Source organism: Kryptolebias marmoratus, linkage group LG9, assembly GCF_001649575.2.
Source record: "Kryptolebias marmoratus isolate JLee-2015 linkage group LG9, ASM164957v2, whole genome shotgun sequence".
Lineage (NCBI taxonomy): Eukaryota > Metazoa > Chordata > Actinopteri > Cyprinodontiformes > Rivulidae > Kryptolebias > Kryptolebias marmoratus.
Window position 1 is genome coordinate 26084383 of NC_051438.1, and position 24637 is coordinate 26109019.

The window sequence follows — 24637 nt, forward strand, 5'->3', positions numbered from 1 at the left end:
TTTAGAATCATTGTTATTAATATTCATTCTGTACCTTTGACGTATCTTTTAGTGTTAAAAGTGAGCAAAACCTGAAACAGTCTTCAAACATCCGTCCCTGCAAAGAAACCTTATAATTCTCAGTGTCACGTCTTTCTGCAGGATTAGAGGAACAAAAAATGCTGCACGGTTGTCGTATTCAAAGCCATGTTCACACAGGTTCTGAACTCTTCTAGACGTGTGCTAAAAAGAAGCCTGCATGTTGGAAATGTTTGCATCAGATGCAGCAGATTTTGTAGAATCATCAGCTTTTTAACACGAATTCCAGAGAATGTTGGAAAGTGTGAAAATATGGTCAGACAGTTTTAAACAATTATCCTTTCTTTTAGATGTTTACTTCACCTTCTTTTACCAGCTCTTAAGAATTATGGGTGCATGTTAATGAAGTGTAGATTTGAACTCAAATAGCCTTCACTGTGGGTGTTGGAGACTAGTTGATGAGTTAAAATTGTGAGAAAATATATGAATATTATATTGCCGTCTCGCTGAGTTCTGAGTGTTTCCAGAGTTTGGAACCGACAGTTTTTGAAAAGCCCAGCCTGTTTTTTCTTGCCCCCGTCTTAGAAAACTGAATTCTTGGTGGTGTGAATTATATTGTTGTCCACCTCTGAGGTCCCACCTTTAATCTGATGAAGTGCACTTTTGAAACAAAGATAAGCAGATTTAGACCAGTTTTCTAATGATTATTTGAATAGATTGAAATGAAAAGAAAGTTCTGGTTTATTGATCCCGCTGAGGGAAATTAATTTGTCACAGCAGCAGACAAGTTAAAATTAAAAGCATTACAACAGCATGAGTAATAAAAAACAAATAGTCTCAAACCGTAACAGCGGAGTGCAAACTGAGACGGAGGACGTGGAATGATGGCAGAGTTGACGTGTTTACAGTCGCTGGGGGCAGATATTAATTTAGTGGTCTTCATCTGTTTGAGATGAGCTGTTAAAGAGAAAAACTGCAAATGGCAGGAATGATATTGTGTGGCAGAACACTACAGGAAATCTTGGTGGTCAGTGCCGCTGTCTTGTTATCCTGAGGCTGCAGGTTCGAGCCCAGGTTGTGGCAGGAAGGGCATCCGGTTTAAAATAATCCCCAAATCGTTCATGCGAGTTTGCCTGCTGTGGCGACCCCTGCAGATGGGAGCATCTAAAGGAACAACAACTTGATTTCTGTCAGAAGATAACTTCAAAACACAGCTCTAGCTCTTCTGAGACGGGCTTGAGACACCCACAACAATTCTGTGACTCTTTACAGAGAAAATTTGTTGCACATGTTCAGAATTCAAGCAACGGGACTGCGTGCCTCTGCAGCTCACACGGGGAAATGTGTCGAAACGTTTTGACACATTCTGGAGACTCCCTCGTGAAAAGCATTCTCCAGCTGGCTGCAGCCCAATGAGATACTGCCTTTATTAAATGCTTGTAAAACGACAAATTCAAAAAAAGATAAAGATAAACTTTATTGGTCCCACAGTGGGGAAAGTTCACAGAGCGTGGATTACAAAACGATATGCAAATATTTGGTTAAAATGCTGCCATTACATTTATCCAGCTTTAGTTTTATTTAATTTAATCATCATTTACTTTTTTTGTCAGATATCTGAGCCACAACAAGATAACTGTCTTGATGCCCAGAGTGTTTAAAGACCTGCACAAGCTGGAGTGGCTGTGAGTCCGCAGCATTCATGGTCTTATTGTTTTATTTTTCTTCTGCGTGCTGAAATGATGTCCCGTTCGTTGTTGCAGGATTCTAGAAAACAACAACATCCATCAGATCTCTGCCATGACATTTTCAGGACTGAACTCTCTCGTTTTATTGTGAGTTTCTGCTTTTACTTTCTGTCTTTTGCTGTGTTGTAATTTGTTCTCATTTTATATAAAAGCAAAGAAAATGCTGCTTTGAAGAGCCGTTGTCCCTCTGCTCAGACCGACCGAGTGTCCTTTGAGCACGAAGGCAAAATGTGCGACACCTAGTATATTTTTGTCTCCCTGATTGGCAGGGTTTTGTTGAACAACTCTTTGACGAAGTTGGATGACATCTGTCAAGAAATGCCCAGACTGAACTGGCTGTGAGTAGGGTGTCAAGAAAGAAAAATCGAAAGCCGTCTTCAGAGAAAAGTGACAAATCTTTTGATGAGTTTATTCTCTGTGTGTCTGTCCACACATGCCCCCCCGTGTGTGTGTACGTTTCGTAACGCGTCCTTGCAGAGACTTGGAGGGAAATCTCATTGAAATGATTGGAAATGCCTCTTTCGGATCGTGCAGCATGTTGACAGTTCTGTGAGTATGAATTTACATAATTTAATCCACAGCAAAGGCAAACTTTTTGCTTTCGAAATATTATCTTCCTCCGACTAAACCTTGCAAACCTAACTTAGTTCCCCAAAATTTGATAACACCTTCCAGCAAGTATGCTCAATCGATGTTGGCAGTTCATTAAATAGAATAAGAAACGGTAAAAAAAAAAAAAAAATGTTTATTTTCCTTTTTTTATTTTTTTATTTTCTCCAGGGTTTTACAGCGGAACAGGATCAGCTACATACACGAGCATGCGTTCTCAGTCCTGAAAAAGCTTGGAGAGCTGTAAGTTCTTCTTATTTTTCTTTAATTTGCACATGAAAGTAACTCTGCTTTAGTTTTATTTTGTTGTTTTTAAAAACCTGACGCTACACACTATCAGATGTGGATTATTCTGCATCATGACTTCCTCTTCCAGGGGTTTTATCTAAACGACCAAATGACGTTATACAAACTTAACATGTTGCTGAAAGAAAATACTGTCCTGAAATCAGGAGTTTAATGACATTTCACATTTAAGATGAAGGCTTCATTTAACAAACCCACACCCGCTTGTTAATGAAGACCATTTGTTTTCATTTTAGGTCTGAGGACGCTCATTTAGACAAGTCGGTTTGTTCTTTTAACTTGTTTTCTTCTGTACATTTTTGGACTCCTTATTCAGCTCATTCAGGACCTTACAGCAGTTTGTGTAACCTTTATCCTTTCTAAATGATTTAACATTATTTACAACCTTTTCTCATGGCAATGCATTTAGATCTCTACATCATTTAAAACCTTTGTGCTCTTTGAAATATTCAGCATGCTTGCTCTATTTTGCTTTTTTAGCTACAGTTTTGCTCATTTTAGCTTTCAGCACTGAGTATTCACATTGCATTTTCACAGAAAATGTTTATTTTTCTAGCTTTTTTGTAAGTTTAAGTTAGATTCATCTTCTTCAGAGGAGGATTGTTAATTATTATGGTGACATTTAGACCTTTCAGTTTGCTCAATGACAGAAAACTTCCTTTTCAGCAGCTGTTTTGTCCCAGATTCTTTCAGAAATCACAGTTTAGCATTTTCTCGTCCAAAGGATAGTCTACTGTATTTCTGTGAGCCCACAGCTTTACTTCCAGTGTGTTTTTAAGGACATTTTTTTCCAATTGAACACAAGAAATGACAAAAAATAAAAGCCAGATTTATTTTTATTTACTTTTTATTTATATTTTTTTATGAATTTCGACTCATTGCAGTGTTACGTGTCTGATAAAGTAACTTGTCATCTCATTAGCTCAGCTGCTGTCAGAGGCATGACCTCATCTACTTTTTTCAATTATGGTAAAAAATATGCCAAAAACAATCATTTTAAAATGTAACTTGATATTTGGAGGACTCCCACTTCATGTTTCATGTAAAAGTATTTAAACCCGTGCATTACCTGCCAGGTTTATGTCCCGTCTTCTTTTGGTTTCAGAAAAAAAAAGTTTCAAAATAAAGAACTTCAGACATATTTAGCTTGTTTTAGGTGCATCTCTCTAATGTTACAGTAACAGTGTTATTCAGTCCTTAGGTTAATGTCACTTTACATCTAAAAATCAGATTTTTTTTCTTCTGTTTGGAGGACAGCGCTCCTCTTGGGTGCGTTTTATTTTATTGACTTCCAGCCACAGAGGTGCTGTAGGTGCCTGCGAATCTTCACTTTTTTCCATCTGATGTTGTCTCTCTCTTGAGTTCTGGACGGTTTGCTCTCGCACTGATCTTCACACAATCCACTCTCTACGTCCCTTTCATGTGGTGTGCCTTATTGTTGGCTTTACAAAGCTGATAAAAGCCCCATGAGTCCTAACATCTCCTCTTCCAGGGGATCTTTTAAATTTTTATGCCTCCGTACTAAGAACAACCACAGCCGGATCTGTTCTGCTCCTTCCTGCAAAGGCAAGATCGCAAGAACAAATTAAGAAATTTCCTTTAAATTTTGCAGCAATGATCCTTTCAGATTAAAGGATAAAGTGTTTCAAGGCATTGGTAAAATGTCAGAATCACCGTGACATAGTTTTTATTTTAGGAATTAATTAAGTAATTAAACTGTTTGGAGATGCAGTCTGCAATAATAAATAACTCATTTCTACTAATGGATCACTGAAAGACAGAAATACTGTTTATTATTATTTTTTAATCTGACCTTTAACATTGTCATTGTACCATCAGACCTTTTTATTTGGCCTGATAATTGATTCCGTAAATACCCAGCTGTTTGTTTGTTTTTGACTGAAGCTCAGGAGGATTAAAACTCAGTATGACATAATCCAAAGTGCTTTATTTATGGTCATTTTTTATTCATTATAAAATCACATAAAATAAAGAAACAACAATTTGTTCCTTCAAACATGCTCAGCTAAAACCCAGTTATATCTCACTTGTTTTATGTTCTGTTGCAGCTCTATTGTAATTCATAAACAATGAAAAAATGACAATATGACAATTTATTTTACATGCATGTAGAAGATTAATTAATTATGCTTTTTTTTAGTTTAAACAGCATTTGACATAAATTATTGAGCACATATTTCAGTTCTTCTTCACTACAAAGTAATGTTGTGGCATCATGAGCAGTTTTTGTTTTAAATATTGGGACAAAATCACATTTAAAATGTAATAAATTGGATTAAATGAGTAGTTAATTGTGCTCTGCAGTTCATAACAGATTTTTGTTACATTCATGTAGCAGCAAATTATTACTGTATAGCTTATCAGCATAATTTAATTTAAGAAAATGAAGATAAAGGATAAAATAGTCATTGCCCTCCTTGAGTTACTGCTCTGTCCTGATGGTTATCTTTGAATCCGTTTATAGAATAAAACACTAATAAATTAAAAGAAATTGTCTTTTTGCAAAACAAATAAATACAAAAATAAAATAAAAATTTGCTGGTTGAGTTTCTGCATTTAAGAACTCATGACATGTGATGTCTAACCTCCATCATAGTGATTTTTTTCTGCGTTTTAGAATAAAATGACTTGCAAGAATAAATTATTGTTCAACGATCTGATAAATATTCTGTGTTCTGCATCAACTGTTTATTGTTGTTTTTTATGTTTGCAAACTGATGTGGATTTATCTTTATGCAGGGATCTATCCAACAACAAACTGGTGGCGATTCCTCCCAATTTATTTGTCTTACTGGAGGATTTGCTTCAACTGTGAGTTCTTTTCAGACAAACACCTTCAGAGAAACGGTTTAATATGAACACAAACTGATTCATTTTGCAGGAAAATCAACATTAGTTAGACGCAGATTATCAACTTGCCAAAATTCTTATGATAAAAATTATACTATCAAATAAAAAGATCCCACTTCAAACCTAAGGTTGAACCTAATAAAGCCTGTCGTAGTGTAAAAATTTAAAATAAAAGCTCTATTAAAAGTAAATATGTTCTTTTTAATCAATAACTTTATTAACTTACAACAGTGGCATAATGGATTAAAAGTTACAAAGCAAAGAAAAAATAAAGTTTCATTAAAATTAGCAGAAAACAGCAGTATTTGTTTTGTTATTTTAAATGGTCTAAATTAAAACTTATACTTCTGGACCAGTACAAACTGTGGATTATATAAAAATATATGGAGAAACTGTCAGTCAGCGCACTGATTTGTGAGCAGCCGTCACAACATGACGGCAGTATAACAAGATGTCAAATCCAGGAGAATAATGTGAGGAAATCCTCAGGATATTCAGCTGAAGTTGTGACAGTATGATTGGAAGGGAAACTTGTAGGAGATGAGATACCGTCAGGATTTATCTGTTGTCATGGAGCTGAAACACTAAAGGTTGTTTCAAGAGCTCTGTCTGCAATTGATGTCTTCTGGTTGTTTTTGAAGTTTTAAAATTGATTTTTAAATCTTTATTTTCCAGAAATATATCATACAATCCCATCCTGGAGCTTCAGGTTGACCACTTCGACAAGTTACATAAATTAAAGTCCCTGTAAGTACGATATATATACACACTTTCTGTTCAAACTGCAGTGGATATTTCTGTTCTGAAGCAACTATCCAGCCATGTTAAACGCTGACGAGCAGCCAACATGAAATCACTGTGTGATAAAACTGATGACAAGGAAAGAAAACTGACAGGCTGAAGAAATGCCATCATTTTGAGGATCATAGCATGTGCTGAATAACAGTTTTTTCTTAACAATAGTCAAAATCTTTATCACTTAGACAACAAAATTGTTCCAATTGTTGCTTTTGAGCTTTTGAAATGCTGTTTGCATGATGAACATTTAGAAAAAAAAGTGCTTTTCAAGTTGAGATTGCATCTGTTTTTATATTTCTCAGGAGCATAGAGGGGATAGAAATTGGGAACATTCACCGAAGGATGTTTGAGCCTCTTAAATACCTGACTCACATGTAAGTGTTTCATTGTCTCTGCTCTGTTTCACACATTCTGTAAGAGCGACTCAGCTAACCTCACTGAGACTCAGCCTAACTTTCACCTGGGAGATAATGAACTCAGGCTTAGTGTAATCCATCCTCTCTGTGGCTTAAACACACAAAAACTCATCCATAAAGGTCCTGGAAAGAATATATTCTTTTCGTGTCTGTTTCTGTCTTTTTTATGTGTGCTTGTTTGTCTGTTGCGAAATATCTCATGAACCAGTGGGCAGATTTTAATGAAACTCACAGAAAGTACTCCTAGGAAGGACATTCATAACTGATATCCTTTTGGAGTCAACTCAATTTAAGATGTCCGCCACAGCCAGCTGATGTGAACAAACCCAAAACGGCTCGAACTCAGTGTGTTTTACAGATACTGAGCTAAAGTGTGGTGTGGTAGCATCACATACTCTCAGTGCTAAATATCGCATGAAATTGTGCATAAAGTCATTTACAAGGTTTGACCAAAGTGGATATAAATCCAACACTTCTCATTTTAAGATGCTCTTAATTTAAAACTCTGCATGTCATGAAAGATGGTGGGTGACATGCATTCAGTCAAGGATTAATAGGCCTCTAATTTGTTTTGTTTAGTGTTTTTTTTGTTTTGTTTTTTAAGATTACCTTTATGATACACTTGTCAAAAAAACAGTTTATTTTGCTCAAATAAGCTCCCTAAAGTTCACCATATAGTTTCTGTGTTCCAGTTTGTTCACAAAGGATTCTGTGAACCAAATCAGAGAGCGTGAAAGGAACGCCACATGTGAAGCTCGGAGCGACAAAAAATACGAATTCAAAACATTTTTCTACAAAAAGGTTGTTGTTTGGTGTCTACTGTTCTGAAAATTAAAAGGCTACGCTGTGGACTGTTTTCAAAGTGTTCATATCTTTTCATAAAAATAAAACTGTGTCAGACAGTTTGTTTGTTTTTTAGTCAGAAGGTTGAAGGTTTGGTTGGATGTAAGCAGGATAGTCTGGCTCTTTGCTCCAGACTCAAACACTGCCTCCATGAGTTTTGTGAATTTGTAAAAAAGTCCTGAGGTTGTTGTGGTAAAACATCAAACCGTAAAAATATTTAATAACATTTGTTGTAATCTGACTGTCCTAAATGAATCACCATCATGTGCAGAACCCTGACTTGTGAAGACAAATCCTGGAAACTACTTTACAAAACAAAGATTTAAAACCTGACATCCCACCATGACAACCATGCAGTATGTGATTTAAAAAATGAAGAAAGTAAAAAACTAAAGGGAAGTGTCAGGGATAAATAACTACCTGCAGCAGATAGTTGGTGTCTGAAAGTCCTGTTTTTTAAAAAATAAGAGCGGAAATCCATCACAGACCTGACACAGGACCTGAGAATTAAACGGCTGATTTGTCCAAATGTCTCACAGCAAGAAGGGACAACAGAGCTCCCCACATTTGTTACCCCGAAACAGGCGATTCAATCTGTAATGAAACTAGTCACCTCTTTTTATTGGAATTGACTCCGCTCATGATCTGATAAGGACAAAGAAATGTCCTCCCCCCTGTCGTGGTTATTGTCCCCTTCCCCACCTTCAGATTTGTTTTATTTCTCCCAGTCTTTCCCTAAAAGCTCCACAACTTTACCACAGGCAGAAATAATGAATCAGCTTTATTCACTAATAAACTTATTTTAAATATCTAAATATCTGTTGATAAGCAACATCTATTTACCATACAGCCAAGAAAATACTCCAAGCACTAACACATCATGTGAGATAACACAAGATATTACAGTATAACATGAGATCATGAATAATGGTATTTTTACGGTTTGACCAAAGTAGCAAACTCCATCTTTTTTTAAAATGATCTTAGTCTAAAACTTTGGGATGAAAGGTGACCGGCAGTATGCATTCCTGCAAGGAATATTAGTTTAGCTGCACTGAAATCCAGAGCTTTGGTTTTCTTCCAACATTATTTAGAAATTCTTCATCAACACATCAGAGTCACAGGGAAATAAATTCAAAATCAAGTGTGGATCCCATAAAAGTTAAATTAGAAAACAATTTTTTTTAAATATAGGAGAACAATATTTTCAATTTTGTTTAAATTAATGAATTAATGTTAAACTTTTTGTCAGTTTTCCTTGAGGGTGAAGAAGAAAAGAGAAATATTAATTTTAATTCAGGATTTCTGCACCAACATTAATTCAGATCCTCGCAAAATTACAAAACACTGAATCTTTTCTTCAGGTCTTTATTAATTATCTATTAGTATATATTATAGCAAACTCTCTTCTTCTTTTATAGCTATTTTAAGAAGTTCCAGTACTGCGGGTATGCTCCCCACGTCCGCAGCTGCAAGCCCAACACAGATGGCATCTCGTCGTTTGAGGACCTGCTGGCCAACATCGTGCTCCGGGTCTTTGTTTGGGTCGTTTCTGCCACCACGTGCTTCGGCAACATCTTCGTCATCTGCATGCGCTCCTACATCCGCTCCGAGAACAAACTGCACGCCATGTGCATCATCTCCCTCTGCTGTGAGTCCAACTGCACATCCAGCATGAAGAAAGTGTCACAGATGTTGGCTGAAGATAAAAAAAAAATAAAGTGAACCTTAGAAAACAATAAAATGTTTATAACTCAGTCGGTTTTGCAGATATTGGGCTAATATTTGGTTAAATTATTTTAGTCTAAACAATGAAAATATAGAATCTAAACTATTTAAACTATTTACATCAGATCCCTTCAGTAATCATTTCAAAGGGATTGTATATAATTCATTTTAAAAGCAACAAACAAGTTTTTATTGGCTGAGAACAAAATGAAGCTTAAAAGGCTTAAAAGAAGTAAAATGGCCTTTAATTCTTGTCATCTTTTTTACAGCAGTGGATTATATGACTGTGCAATTCAAACAGCTTCTAATCTGCTTATTAAAGGGATGAAAAGATTTAAGATCATAAAAAAAACTACAAACCCACACATGTTGAGTCATTTGTTTAAAGAACTAGAACAAAAGTTAGCTTGAAGTCATTTATTCTCTGTATCTACCCATTTATTCTCAAAGCACATTTTTTTCACCAGGCAGAAAGGTGCATGTGTAAATTTGTCTCTGTTAGCAAAATATTTCATGAACCAGTGAACAGATTTAAATGAAACTTTCAGAAAGTTTCCATCTGGTCTGCATCCTAATGTTTGGAGTCAGCTTAATTCAACATGGCCGCTACAGCAAATCAAACTTAGCCAACATGAAAATGACTAACTCAGTAAATTTGACAGATATTGAGCTGAAGTTTGATGTGGTAGTAGTACCAGTTTTCTACAAAACAACACCGTATTTATTCACCTGAAGCCAAAGTCTTATTCTCACAGACTTGTATCCAGTTTGGCTGCTCCGGTGTTTTACTCCTTCAGTCTTCACACCAGTAAAGAAGTATGAGTTGTGTCACATTTACAGATGAATACCTATCAGACTATTTTATTCTTAAGCTAAGCATTAACCTGATGATTCAGAGGAAAGTAAGTTTAAAGAAACTCAGGTGCGTGACTCATTTAGTATGAAAATGCCAGCTGATCAGATGAAAAAGCCTCTTTGTGAGGAAAATGCCAACCTTCTGGGTGATATGACAGATGTGGCTTTAATCTTTTCACCAGATAGGATCTCGATTGTTTGGGGTGATAATGTTATTTTATTATTAGGCCTGATTTGTTGACAGCTTGCTTTCAACCAGCAGCTGAACTCGGAGCAGAACCCGGACTCCAAATTAGGTTCCAGTCCCTGCCTGGGGGAGAGTTTGCACAAGTCTCAGTGGGCTTTATTATGCCAGACACAAAAAGTCACACAATGGGGGGGGGGGAGAAACAGAGCTGTGCAACAATCAACATATGCCCCAGTCAAAAGCAAACTTTAACGCAGAACAGAGAACGGTATACAGAAATGATTTAAGTTGAGAGAGAATAAATATAATTTGCGAGGTTTGTTTATATTTGAATATGCAAAAGAGAAAAGTCAGGTAAAATCTAGATGTTTCAGTTATTGGTGTGAAACTGTGGAATGAATTAAGTGATGATTTTAAGTTATGTCCTTTCTTGGTGAGCTTTAAAAGAGCCCTAAAATGTAAAATGATAACATCTTATGCTGTTATGTAGATTTATATTTATTTATGAAGATATCTTGGTAGGTTGTTAGGTAAAAATAGGGCAGGCAAGAATAAGCTTGGCTTCAGCCTATTCCTTTTTTGGTGAATTTGAGATTTGTTTATTGATTTTCTTGTTTTGTTCTGTTTTGTTTTCTGTGTTTGGTGTGTACAATTTGCCAAAATAAAGTATAAGTGTATACTTATACCTATACTGCTCAGAGATGGTGTCTAAAAGACCTGCATCACAGTTCTCGATGTTTCCGTTCCTTATTTCATTTAGAAATTAAAACATTATTAAACAATTTGAGCTTGGAAATGTCTGAATATTGATATTTTTTTTACTTCAAGCTGCATGGACTCTGAAAGGTTGTACGGAATGTGAACAAATCCTGACAATCTATCATTTATTTTTTGTTTTTGTGATGTTGATTGGAAAGGTTTTTTTTTTGTCTCTCTCTGTTTTCAAGTGCTGTCATAAATGCAGGGTAGGTTTTATTCCAGGAGAATGCAAAGCAAAGCAGAAAACACAGCTCGTCTCTGAAGGACGAAGTGTTACCTCCCTTTAATCAGGGTGCGTTTTTCTGAATGCAGATATTTTTCCGCCGTAGAATTATCCTCCATCCTCGTCCCGCTCGAAGAGTTAAACATCGATACTTTTTCACTGATTACAGCCTTCACTTTCCCAGCATATCTGATGATTAAATCCTTAATATTTTTGTATTAATCAGTATCCTGATGTATAATGAGTCTTTTTTTTCCATCTTTTTGAACAAGGCTTCATGTATGAATTCTGAGATGCTGTGTTTTCTATGTCTGATTGTGTCTTATAAAACTTATCAGGTTTCTTCAAAACTACACTGTTTAACATAACATTGTGTTCTTTGGACACTTTAACACGATTCTACAGAAAATGACCCTTTATTCTGAATAATAATCTGAAACTCATACTTATCAAGCAGGATCCTGCTGGATGAGAAATTCATCCATATGTTCAGGTTGGCTGTAGTGCAGAATCCTAAATTTTTTTTTTTATTTCACATTTCTCAAACACACACACCTTTAAGATTATGTTTTAAAGAAGTTTCAGTTTATTCATTCTTTTATACGCTGAAGTTTGAATAGCCAAATATAATTATAGTATTTTTCCGGAGGCGAGGAGACTGATACCTCAATTACAAAGTGTTGGAAAGTTATTGACTTTAACTTTGAGTCACTTTTGAACTTGGTTTTGTTGTAATCTATCTCACTGCAGTTCCCTCTGCTGAAAATAACTTTCAAAAGAGCCATCTTTATACATTTATTTGGTGTATGAATTCCTTTATCCCCTCTCAACCTTATACATTCAAGACTTATTGTTCTTCAATAAAAAATAATTGTAGTTTTTGATCAAATACTGAGGTATAGTCTTTTGAATTTATTGGAAATTGCTAATTTTGTCCTTGTGTTTAATGCTATTTCTGAAAAAGCTATAATAAGTTTTTTTCTCTTATGGTATTATTGGCATTTTCACCATGTCATTTTGCAGATAAATCTCTCATCAGGTTAAAATAAATTAAAGTTTTGAATACTGCTTGCCTTCCTTGCAGGTGCAGATGGGCTGATGGGCATTTACCTCTTCATGATCGGCGCATATGACCTGAAGTTTCGAGGCGAGTACAACCGGCACGCTCAGGCCTGGATGGACAGCAGTCAGTGTCAGGTCATCGGCTCTTTGGCCATGCTGTCCACTGAAGTCTCCGTCCTGCTCCTCACTTACCTCACTCTGGAGAAATACATCTGCATCGTTTATCCTTTCCACTACTTGACTCCTGGCTGGCGACGGACCGTCTCCATCCTGCTCGGGATATGGGTGTTCGGCTTTATAGTTGCCTTTCTGCCTCTGGCCTGCAAGGGATTATTTCGCAACTTCTATGGGACAAATGGAGTCTGCTTTCCTTTGCACTCTGAGCAGCCAGAGACGCCTTGGGCTCACGTTTATTCCATTGTCATTTTCCTTGGTGAGGACCAAATCTGATTCATTCTGCTTTTATTGACCGAGTGCTGATTCACACTATTGTTTTCCTGTTTGTTTGTTTTTTGTTTCTTTCTTTCTTTATCGTCTGTTTTTATAGATATTGTTGTAATCTAACTACATCTGCATACTTAAGGCCATTCATATATCAAAACCTTCAGCTCATTCAGGTGAAGGGTGTTGTGACTTTTGGTTTTTGTCATTTTTATACTTTTCAGAAAATGTATCTTTATTTGCAAAACTTTTTCCCATAACATGCATCAAGATTTATTTGATTCCTCTAAAAAAACATTGTTCTTTTTAAATCTGTTTCAGCAAACTTGCTCAACATTTGTCTTCTTATGCTTCTTTAATTTTTAGCAATCATTTTGCTATTTTTAGCTTTTCGCTTGCCTTTGGATACCTACAGCTTTTAGTGACTGTTTTTTCTCCTTTTAGCTTTACTCATTTTGAGCTTCTTCAGCAATTTTTTTAAAAATCATTTAGTATTTTTACCTCTGCATGCAGATACACAGCTTTGTCATAGCTGCACATTCAAAAATTACCAAAATATCCGGAAACTAATCGAAAATCTGTCCACAGGTCTTAACTTGGTGGCCTTCCTGATCATTGTCTTCTCCTATGCGAGCATGTTTTATAACATCCAGAGAACAGGCACTCAAACCACCAAGTACAGCAACCACATCAAAAAAGAGGTGACCATCGCCAAACGGTTCTTCTCCATCGTCATCACCGATTCCCTCTGCTGGATCCCTATTTTCATCCTCAAGATCCTGTCACTGCTGCAGGTGGAGATTCCTGGTAAAGTGAAACAGCTACAAACAATAAATGGAAAACGACTTTAAAGTCCACATTTTACCAAACTCAATTTCACGAAAAGCAGAAAACTTGTCAATGGAGGCGATGCTCATCAGCTACAAAACAAATACATTTTCGATTTTGATGTAAGGTGAGGCCCTGGGATCACAGTCGAGCCAGAATCAAACACCCGGACTCTGAGCTGTGAACTAAAGAACCTATTGATTGTTTACAAATCTTGAATCAAGACCCCATGAGATCAAATCGCTGCCATCAAGGCATCAAACCTCCAAACGGACATTTTTAAAGGGGATTTAGGTGCATAATTATTGTATTTGTCTCAGGAGGTCAAAAAAATTGGAGAAAGCTCTTTATCAACAGTTTTCAATGTGCTGGGTAAGCACAATAAATGTTAGCCATTATTCAACATGCAAAACTACCACTACAAGGTTTATTTCTTTTAAACCGAGCTGTAATTAAATTTAAACATCGACAAACGAGCTTTGATGCTTGAATCTAATCAGAATCCTTTCAGGCTTTTTAAAAGTGTAACACTCCAGAATAAACTCATAAACTCAGCTTTTGATCTTGGAGTTTAGGATTAGTTTAATCTGTGAAAAAGGAGACAAACACCAAAGAAATATTGTAGATGCCAGGAACTTTGGCAAAGTGGTGATATCTGATGATGTAGAATAAATGCTTGTTGGTGCTGAAGCTGGAACTGACTGATGTGCTCTTTATGCAAAGCAGCATGCTTTTCAAAGCCTTGAAGTTTGATAGGTGCAAAGTACTCCAAATACATGATTTGGCACTGTTTTAATCCAGTGAGACTGCAACAAAAAGTTTGCCTATTTTCTCATAATACTGAGTAAAGATTGAGTCACCAACTAGTCTCCAACAGTGAGAGACTGCCAGACTATTTACTTTTTTAATCTGAACTTTGTCTCTGCATGATGTAAAAGAGCAAGTCAAGATTTTTAGATTTATTTCTGTTTTTCTTCTCTCCTCTGACAGGTACCATCAGTTCCTGGGTCGTCATATTCATTCTCCCCATCAACAGCGCTCTAAACCCCATCCTGTACACGCTAACCACGCGGCCTTTCAAAGAAACCATTCTGCAGGTGTGGGCCAACTACAGACAGAAAAGGCCACTTCTCAGCAGTCACCCACCTCATCATCCGTCTCTCACGTGGCAGGAAATGTGGCCCCTGCAGGAAAACAGCCAAGGTGCCACCCCGGGGTATCTACTGGATACGACAGACGCGTCGGCCAAGCTCACCCCCGTGGAAAATCCAGACGACGAACACAATGACGTTACGGTGTGCACAAAGCAAAAGCAGCACGCTGTGCTGTCGGTGTGCTCCCAGAATAAAATTGTGCCCCACACGCTCACACACATTCACACATTCACACAAACAAACGACCTCCTCTAAGTGTCTGAAAGCAGAGCGACTTGGATCTGTTTGTGGCGTCTGTGTGCATCACCTCCACCAGTTCAGTGTTTCGGGTTCATTCATTACAGTGACTGACCCTGATTTGGGCCCAGATACAGTCAAAAATAATCCAGTCCTATTTATGTATGTTGTTTTTTCTTTTTTTTAAGTCATACTGTGCGCATAAATTGCCTAAGCAGCAAACATTGCATCTAAAAAGTTGAGTTCCAAGGCAAGATTTCAAGTAATGTTTAAAAAAAAAAAGTGCAAATAAATTCCAGCAATCACAGCTTTCATTAAGCTTTTGAGTTTACTTTTTTAGCAAAGACTGATTGAATGTGTCGTTACTCTGTTCAAGAGTCGCAAAATTTTGCTTTTAAATTAATCAAACGTGAAGAGTAACAACAGCAGGGAGAGAATGGTTTTGTAAAGAATTACGTGGAAGGATTTTTACTTCAGAACTGAACAAAAGACTCAGAGTCTGGCAGCTGTGGGTGATTTATTTAAACATCGGACAATCAATCCAAATGTTTGACGCGGCTGGACTGTCTCATAAACTGGGTCTTCTGTTTCCCGGGTACCACTGTTGAAACTATTGTTTCCTCATTCATCAGTCCTCACATTGTTCCCACACATTTGAACAGACATGAATACCTTTTACAGACAAACACATTTTCCTTTATGGCATACATTCTGGTTCCAAACGAGAAGGGGAACGTGTTTTACATCAGGGGATCTGTGAGAACACATGGAGTGAGATGAGCTGTACATCCCCAAACAGGAGCTTAATTTCCTCCAATAATGAGTCATTATCATAAAAATATAATTGAATTAAACCCCAGACGACCACCCATGCTGAGCCAGGTTTTGCTGTTACCAACAGTGTTGCATTATAACTGAATTGACTGTAATTGGATTTGAATCTAAATTGGTTTGTATTGGTTTGTTTGTTTTTCCTCGTATATAGTTTTGTTTTTTAATTATATTAAAAAAAACTGAATTGAATTCATTATAAACTTCCATAACACCAGTAGATAAATGCTTTTTTTTATTTGTTTACTCAGTCATTCATTTTTATTTTTGTGTTTTTCAGCGATGTTATTTATTGTCATCTACAAGCATGTGCTGCGGCACCCTTGGCACCCCCTGTTCCCATGACATTGACTCCTCCTATAGAGCATCTAAACATTATCAAAGGCACTTTTTTCTCCAGAGAAAAAAGCTTAATTTTAGTTTTATTTACAATTATTCAGGCCCCTAAAAGCTTTTTAATGCTAACTACATGGATGTTAAAAATAAGCTTGGGTTAGTGAATATTTTTAAGTGACAAAAAGATTTAAAAAACAAAAAGAGAACCTTGGTGCAGATGAGATGAAGCAGCTGAAGAGTTGTTCAGTGTGGCAATAGTGGCTTGCTTTATATTATTAACCAATCATCTTGACCTGAGGTGAATTAAATTGCCTGCTGCTTTATTATTCTCTAATTTAACTCCCAAAACTCTAATATTTTTAGGGCAAACAACATTCAGCTCATTAGAGCAGGCTTGGGGGAATCATCTCAGCTGAAAGAGTGACTCAGACTTTTACCTCTGACGACACCGAGGTGAACGTTTAATGGCTTAGAGGCTTCACAGAAGTGCTTCTATTCATAATCACCGTTTTTTGTTTTGTTTTGTTTCAAACACAGTAGAGGTTCAGATTTCAGATTTGTATGTAGCTTCTGGTCCTGGTGGTGCAGCTTTTGTTGATTGCTGCTCAGCACTAAGGGGTGAAATAACTGAGTGTGGCAGATGTCACAGAATAACTCTTTTCAGATGTTTTTTTTTTTTTTGCTTTTTACTATTTGATCTCAGAGATAGTCATTCTTTGTAGAAGAGTAATAATAATGCTCCTAAATCATTAGAACCGTCCTGACCATTTTCTTTTTGTTTTGATGCGTATTTTGTTTTCATTTGATCAAGTCTCCCAGTTTTCTGTCTTCTTAAGGGTGAAGGAACTCTTTAAACTCCTCAAATGTGTTGACTGACAGGTATTTCCCTTTGTTTGGGTTTAGTTGTTTTTATTTTTGCCCACATTACGTTCTTGGTACAAAGACAGTGCATTCAAATCTGTCAGCTCAGTTTAATGAGTCTCCAGGAAATTTGTTGGTAAATTTTAAGGTAAAAATCATTAAAAAATCATCTTAACCTGACTTAGTAGCTGGTTGTGTGAGTATGAATGCAATGCATTGTGGGGGTTTGTTTATGTTCCTAAACAAAAACCCCATTTTCACACCTTGAAATCAGTTCAGTGAAAACTGTCCCACAAGAATTAATTCAATTAGTTTAGTACTTAGGGGTGAGAGAACCGAGGAGTGTTGTAATGTTTGTCTAATTACATTTATTGTCTCTGGGATTAATCAAATTAAGCTGCTGCTGTTTAAGGCAGGGGTCTGCAACCTGCGGCTCTCAGGCCACATGTGGTTCCTTCTAGCTTTGATCAAAACGTACACAAAAACTATGTTCACTCCAGGGACGTGCGGTCAGGGGAGGCAGGTGAGGCAGAGCCTCCCCTGTCATCATGACAAGAAAAAAAAAATCATAACATAAAATGATTATTAATATTTGTCCACTGATCTTTATGTATGAGTAATTTTCGAACATTTTTATGGTCCAAATTGCATTTTTATAGTCAAAATCGCTGAAATTGCATATTTCCTGTTCAAATATGAGGGTGAAACGCAAGGTGCGGCAGCAGCGAGCCGAGCTTCACCTCTGATTGCGCAATCCATCACAAACTGGGCTGATACATGCAATTGGCCCCTGCCTGTTGCCGTACCGCTGCATGTCGCCAATATAATGGTTTATATAGCCTGATTTTCCACAGTCTGGCTAATGTCTTTAACCATTTACGTTTAATGTTTGTTAGTGACATATTTAGTTTTGCTGAGGGGACATAAAACCGCGGTGAAAAGGCGAAGGGTGAGGCAGGCAGTACTCTGCTGCTCTGAAGGGGGCGCACGTGAGCCAACGTGAGCTTGTTGCTGCTGTCCTTTCACGCAGAGGCCAGTGACAGCCACGTGCACTGCTGCCAACCGTTAAGTTTTGTTTTGCTCCATCGGACTGCCAAAACGGTAATTGTAACATTTTTTCTTATCTTATCCTTAATACTACTATGTGTGCGCGCGCAAGCCTGTGTGAGTGAGTGAGTGAGAGACGGAGAGAGAGAGAGAGAGTGTGTGTGTGTGTGTGTGTGAAGAACGCTGATGAGATATGAAATAACCAGCAGCCAATTGAATAAGCTACTCTTTTGGATTTATATATTTGTAAATCTGACTCTCAGTGCCTCACCAACCATGAACCTCACCGCACGTCACTGGTTCACTCTCATAATTATTAGGATACTAGCTTGTTTTTTATTATTTTAAATTAAGATACTTGTATTAATTTTACAAATAAGACTCACATAGGCCTGTATAGTTTAGGGTTTATATAAATAGTTTTGTACTAATGTGTACAATGTTAAACTAATTTAAACTGTTATAGAGAGATTTTAATTTTATTATGTCCCAAAGTAGTTTCTTGTTTCATATGTAGTAATTATATAACACTTAATGTGTTATATTTATTTCCAGCATGTTTTGCAGCTCTGAGCAAATTGTATTAAGTCAGAGAATGAGTGGAAATGGCTCTTTTGATTGAAAAGGTTGCAGATCCCTGATTTAAAGCTTAAAGTTCATTAAAGAGACATTTCCCAGAGGTTTTGTTAAAGAAAATGTGAGAAACATACAGTAGAAGCGTGTTGTTTTTGTTTCCCTCTGAGGCAAAACCATGTGCAAGCACTTTTCTGCCCAAGTAATTTACATTTGCACCAACAGAGATTATATTGGGTTTGAAGTGGAAGTCATTTTGTTGCCTTTACTTCTGACTTGCACTAAATTCAATTAAGATTAGGCGTTTCCTGATACTGTCAGTGATAGTGAATTGCCGGGAAATTCCTTTTGGAACGATGTTTTTCCTGCTCGCAATCTCATGTAAAGACAGCATTTTTAGCTTCACAGGCATGAAAGGTCACCAGCAGAGGAAAAATGGAATAATGGAATGTCAGTGTCTGTATTGCTGAAGCCAAGAAAAAGAGAAATATGTGCTTGCAAAGCCACAGCAACAGCGGCTTTACTCCAATCGCAAATCAAATTTAAAACGACATATACTTGCTGAAAATATGACATTTTCACAACCTGCAGGCAGTAAATATCATGGTTGCTTTTTTATTTTTGATTGTAGCCTCACTAAAGCATGGTTTGGGCAATAACAAATTTACACCAAACAATTCATCGGGTCATCTTAGAAGTTTTTATATCATCTAGGTGATGAAGACTCCTGATGTTAGTGATTCTCAAAGACAGGTTGGCATATATAACTCCCAGTGAAAACATCGAAACACACATTGAAGAGATTTTCTTAAAGTTTGAGCAACTATTCGGAGAATTCATGCACACTTATGATAGAATCCTGTGCTTCAGGAAAGCCTTTACTGAGCCATCAATATAAATTAACAAAATGATTAAATGTTTCTTATTTTTACTGTAGTTACAGATGGTAATAAGTGTGATAGTTATATAAAAAGCCAAATCCATAACATCTAAATTATTCTGACACATTTTAATAAACTTGATTTGAATTCCAATTAAAATATAATGAGCTCCACATCTTTCCCAGCTTTCTGGAATTTCATCTTCATATGTCTGTAATCCTGATGATGTTTTTAACATAATGAATTTCACATTTTAAGCCCCCTTTGGCAGCGTGTTTTGCCCCTCTTCCAGTTCAGATTTCCACTCTGGCTTGCTCGGGGTGGCGGATCCCAGCTGCACCGAGGCGTGCCGTTCGCTCGTGTGCTCATTTGTTGGCAGTGTCTCCTGAAGCAGTTTGATCTGCGCCTGTTGATGTTGCTTTTTTTTTTTTCTGTTAGAAAGCCATTAAACGAATGGTACCAACAACACTGTTCTGCCAAGGTGAGAATAAAATACTTGTAATCTTTTTTGTTTGCAAGTCGCTCAAATGAATTTGTTTACACTCTTATATCTGGAGCAAATAGGCAAAACAGCATCTTTGACGGCATGTGATCAAAAGATGTGTCATTAAAAAAATATCTTATGTAATTTTAATCCAAAAGCTGCTTTTCAAAAAGTTTTTTTTAGCCTGTTTTGGGAAACGTGCTTGTATGTCTTTTTTTTTTTTTTACATGTTTACTGTCAGAATGTTTTTTTTAAAGTTATTGGTTGTGGCATCTTTGTCACATAATTTTATGTTTGATACATTTCGTTCTGTATATACGAGCATCATTTCTGATTGTGTAGTCCTTCAAGTTTGTCATACCTCTTTGTGGTTGTGGTCTTAAAGGACTATTTGGTCATTTTTGCACCGATGATCTGTCAAATAATCAATATTTAATACCTTATCAGCGCTCACATCAGCCAAACAGCAAAGGATAAAGAAAGAGGCAAAAGTCTTCATCCAAGCTAGGCTAATGAGTGGCGAAACAAGAGCTTGTTTTATTATTCTTTTTTAGGCTTATAAAACAAGTCTTTCTCAAAAATGATATACTAGTGTGAAAGAACGTTACATTACCTAATATTAAATCTTTACACTATGGGTCCCCAGATGGCAGATCCATATTGGTTGTAAAAAATTTTTGTTCTTGTTTTTGTTTACTTGTGCACTTTCCCCTGTATTTATTATACATATTTTAGGTGACACAGTTTTTGGACATTTACAGTAATTCATTTTAGGCCTCGGTGCCATCAGCATATATATATATATATATGAGCTTAGCTGAAGACTTTTGCCTCCTTCTTTATACTCTGTGCTCTATGAATGATGTCATGGCTGATAAGGTACTAACTACTGCTAACTATTTGGTGTAACATCACTTCAAAATTGAACAAACTGTCCCTTTAATGATAACTTGAGAGACATATCTTGTTGTACAAAAAACAATATGAGTATGCAGCTGGAGGTTTTAACCCACCAGATATCTGGCAATCAACAACAGATGTAAAAGGATCAGTTTGACAAATAAATTTAGATCGTATTCTTGTGCAATCAGCCGCTGAGAAGAACTGAACTGAAGTGGAGAAATCAGCTTTATTCTGTGCTCTTTGTGAAAATAGACCCATCAGAGTTCATTCCTTGCTTTGTTTTAGAATATTGATGAGAATGCCTGCATTTTATTTGCAACAAAGCGCTACAGTATTTCTATGTCAAGGTTACATTCTGAAGTTCAAGGATTTTTCCAGCCTGCTGAGAGCTCAAACCGTTTATTCTGCATTTTTTTGTCTTTTGTCTACCAAAAGCTGTGTTTTCTCTGCTGCCGGCTGTCATAGGAAGTGCTGCACTGAATGTAATAAATCAGACAAACTCTATATGTTGAGCAAATAATGTATTTGATTTGGTTTGAACTGAAGGTCAGTGGAAGTAGCACAGACAGCAATTTTTTTTAAAAAGGGTTTTTTTAAATCCTGTCCAGAAATCGCCCAGCTGGTCTGGGAGGTTTGAACTGAGTCAGCTCCATCTCACACACCCCTACTTCACATTTTTTTACACCGTGATGTACCATAAAGACATTTGTACAGTCGTCAGTACTATACAATAAATCAATTAAGGACTTCTCTCTGCAGTCTTTATTCAAAACATATGTTAACAGTATCTATATAAATGTTGTAAATAATTACCAATAACTGAGCTAAATTTTTGGCGTGGTAGTAGCTGAGCACCTATAGTTCTAGTTTCAAGTGATTTTAGGTGTCACATTTATACAATTATTGTTTCTTTTAAATATGATTGTTTTTATTTAAATGTCTGAAAATTATTTTAAATTTAATTATAAATGCCATCTATTATTTGCTTGTTAAGTTGCATTCTGAATACCAAATCTTTGCAGATTTTGTTTAAAAATAAGGAAAAAATATTACAGATTTCAAATAAATGTGCTAATATTTTCAAATAAATAAATCTTATAATGCAAGTCCAGTAAAATCTTTTTAAAAAAATCACTCTATAACAATAACAATTAGTGGTTTAAAGCTGGTGATTAAACAAAATACTACATTCACTAATCACCATATTGCATTTTCAAGTCAAGTCTATTATTTATAAAACATAAAAAACAACAAAAGTGTTAATTTAGAGCAAAGCAATAATGAAACTGAAACAAAACAATTTTAAAACAGTAAAAAATAATTTAAACGTGCCATAATATAACACAACAGCGTAAAAAGAAAACAGCAGCTATTAAAATTATTCATCAGATGATGAAGAAAATAAAATTTGTCTCTAGTGGATTCATATAAAAGTAACAGTGTCATAAAAAGAGATAAATGTGACCCTGAAAAAATGGCTGCATCAGACCAAGAGAAATGAAAGGCAAGTGTTTAAAAATGTCAACAGCTAATCAAGATTTAATGTGCAATAAAAGGTCCTGTAGAAGAAGGCATCTCAGCGGTTTAGTCCACGTTGGTTTTAAGGTTCAAGTCAGGGACTGAAAGTTGCAGCTGCAATAAAAACTTATCATAAAACTTTGTGCTAATATATCACCCCTGTCCCATGGAGCCAAACCATAAAGATTTTCAGAACAAATAATAAATCTTTTAACATCAACTCTGCCTCTCACAGTCCAGCTGTGCCAGAAGTGAAGCTTTCTTTCCTCTGGACGGTGTGAAACTGAGACAGCTTCATGTAAACTGAAGGCCTGAAGGAATGCATGTCGCCCAGAGTTTTAAACCAAAATCAACTTATGAGAAACGACAGAGTTGCAGCCGTTTTGGTCAAACCTTGTAAATGTCATTGTGCATTTCATGAGATCTGTCAGCAGTTGGAGGATGTGTTGAAGATAACTCTCAGCTACTGCCACATCAAACTTTACTGCAATATCTGTAACATTGGCTGAGTTACAGCTATTAAAGTCACATAGTTTGGGCAGCCATCTTTAATTATGTTGACTTCAACAGTCAATCAGTTGTAGATGTTCATGCATTCATTAGTTTCTGAGATATGTATTAAAAATCGTCCAGTGTTTCATGAGATATTTTGCTAACACTGCAAGCAGATGAACACACAGGAAAAACAAGAAATAGGTCAGTCATAGTCTGATAGAGCTTTAGAGATAAGAATATGGGTGCTGATAACCACATTTCCTCAAAGGTAAAAGAAAAACTAAAATAGCCATGACCCTAAAAAATACTTTTTTTTTGTTTGTTTGTTTAAGCTGATAATTCTGCAAAACTTATTTATTTACATGAAAAGGCTTTAAAAGTTTCAAACCATTCTCTCATCACAGTTTTGAGCATATAATGCGAGTTATATGGAGAACTTTTTATTAGAACGCAGATGTTGCCGAGCCTCGTGGGGCTCGTGCCCTAGTACTGAGCTGCATCGCTCCAGAAACATGTCATGAGAGGCTCCAGTGTTTGGGAAGGCATCACTGATGATTCTGAAGGAAAAAAAACATTAAAAAACTGAAGAGAATCTGGCATTACAGTGTTTTAAACTGAGATCATTTCATGTTGAAAGACTGCAGAGTTGGGAATAACGCTCATCTATTATCACATCATATTTTAGATTTTTAGCAAATAAATTGACAGAGATATTGATATTTATGTGTTGGCTAATACTGAATAGCTATGACAGCCATCTTGCATCCAAAATGTACATCCAGTGATTCTTTTCTGAAAGTCGTGAGATATTTTGCTAACAGACAGACAAAGGTAACTCCACACAGATAATGACAAAAGTTTAAACAAAGATTTTGTTCAATATGTTAGAGCTCATTCAGATGCCGATTCAGTGAGATTTTAAGAAGAAAATATGTAATTTAAGAAATTAATCTGTCCTAACAGATCATTCCAATAAACATCACTTTTAAATGTGGCTGTGGAAAAAGTCTTGAGTCATCCCTTATTTCTTTGTATGGTATTTTTGCTTCCAAGAAGCCAGACTTTTCTTTGAACTTTGTCTGTTTTTGCTTTAATTTTTAGTCCTGACCATTCAGGTATGGTATTAAATGATTGTTAAGCTACCTAACTCTGACCTATGACTAGCTCAAACATAAAAAGTCCCAAAACAATCAGTGTTTTCTGAACATAATTGACAACCTAATATCTAGCTTTAAATTGGATCTTAGATCACCAGACATCTCATGTTAACCTGCTGTGTTTTTGGGCTACTACCTCTTTTGTTCTTTATTTTGAAGCAAACTTAACAATATGTCATGGTCAAGTACAGGAGCAGTCAATAAATAAATAAATAAATTTTAAAAAGCAGGTAAAGTCTAAAAGAAATTTCTCAATTAAGCCTGAAGAAAATGTTGATCAAGACCACTTTAAATGGTGATAAGAAAATCTGGTTTCTCGAAAACAAAGTATAAAAGACCGAGTTTAAAACATTTGCACAGTACTGTGTAAAAGAAAATACACTCAGGAACACTGTAGCTTACTTTACACTACGCTAAAGAACTTCCATACTGCGTTCTAGTAACACTAGATAGTGAAAGGAACACCGT

At 36.2% G+C, this 24637-nt stretch overlaps 1 protein-coding gene across 2 annotated transcripts in view; it reads left to right on the forward strand.

Annotated features, from left to right (window-relative positions):
• rxfp1 (relaxin family peptide receptor 1) overlaps positions 1-17739 on the forward strand; it is a 74480-nt gene extending 56741 nt beyond the window's left edge. The window contains exons 7-18 of one of the 2 annotated variants that reach the window (XM_017417537.3): positions 1632-1703; positions 1782-1853; positions 2036-2104; positions 2244-2315; positions 2547-2618; positions 5442-5513; positions 6228-6299; positions 6653-6724; positions 9031-9260; positions 12446-12856; positions 13453-13671; positions 14683-17739. In XM_017417537.3, coding sequence (XP_017273026.1) covers positions 1632-1703; positions 1782-1853; positions 2036-2104; positions 2244-2315; positions 2547-2618; positions 5442-5513; positions 6228-6299; positions 6653-6724; positions 9031-9260; positions 12446-12856; positions 13453-13671; positions 14683-15101 — 1852 coding nt within the window. In that variant the 3' untranslated portion in view covers positions 15102-17739. The remainder of the gene's footprint in view (positions 1-1631; positions 1704-1781; positions 1854-2035; positions 2105-2243; positions 2316-2546; positions 2619-5441; positions 5514-6227; positions 6300-6652; positions 6725-9030; positions 9261-12445; positions 12857-13452; positions 13672-14682) is intronic. The other variant, XM_025006199.2, reaches the window with a different exon arrangement.
• The last annotated feature ends 6898 nt before the right edge of the window (positions 17740-24637 follow it).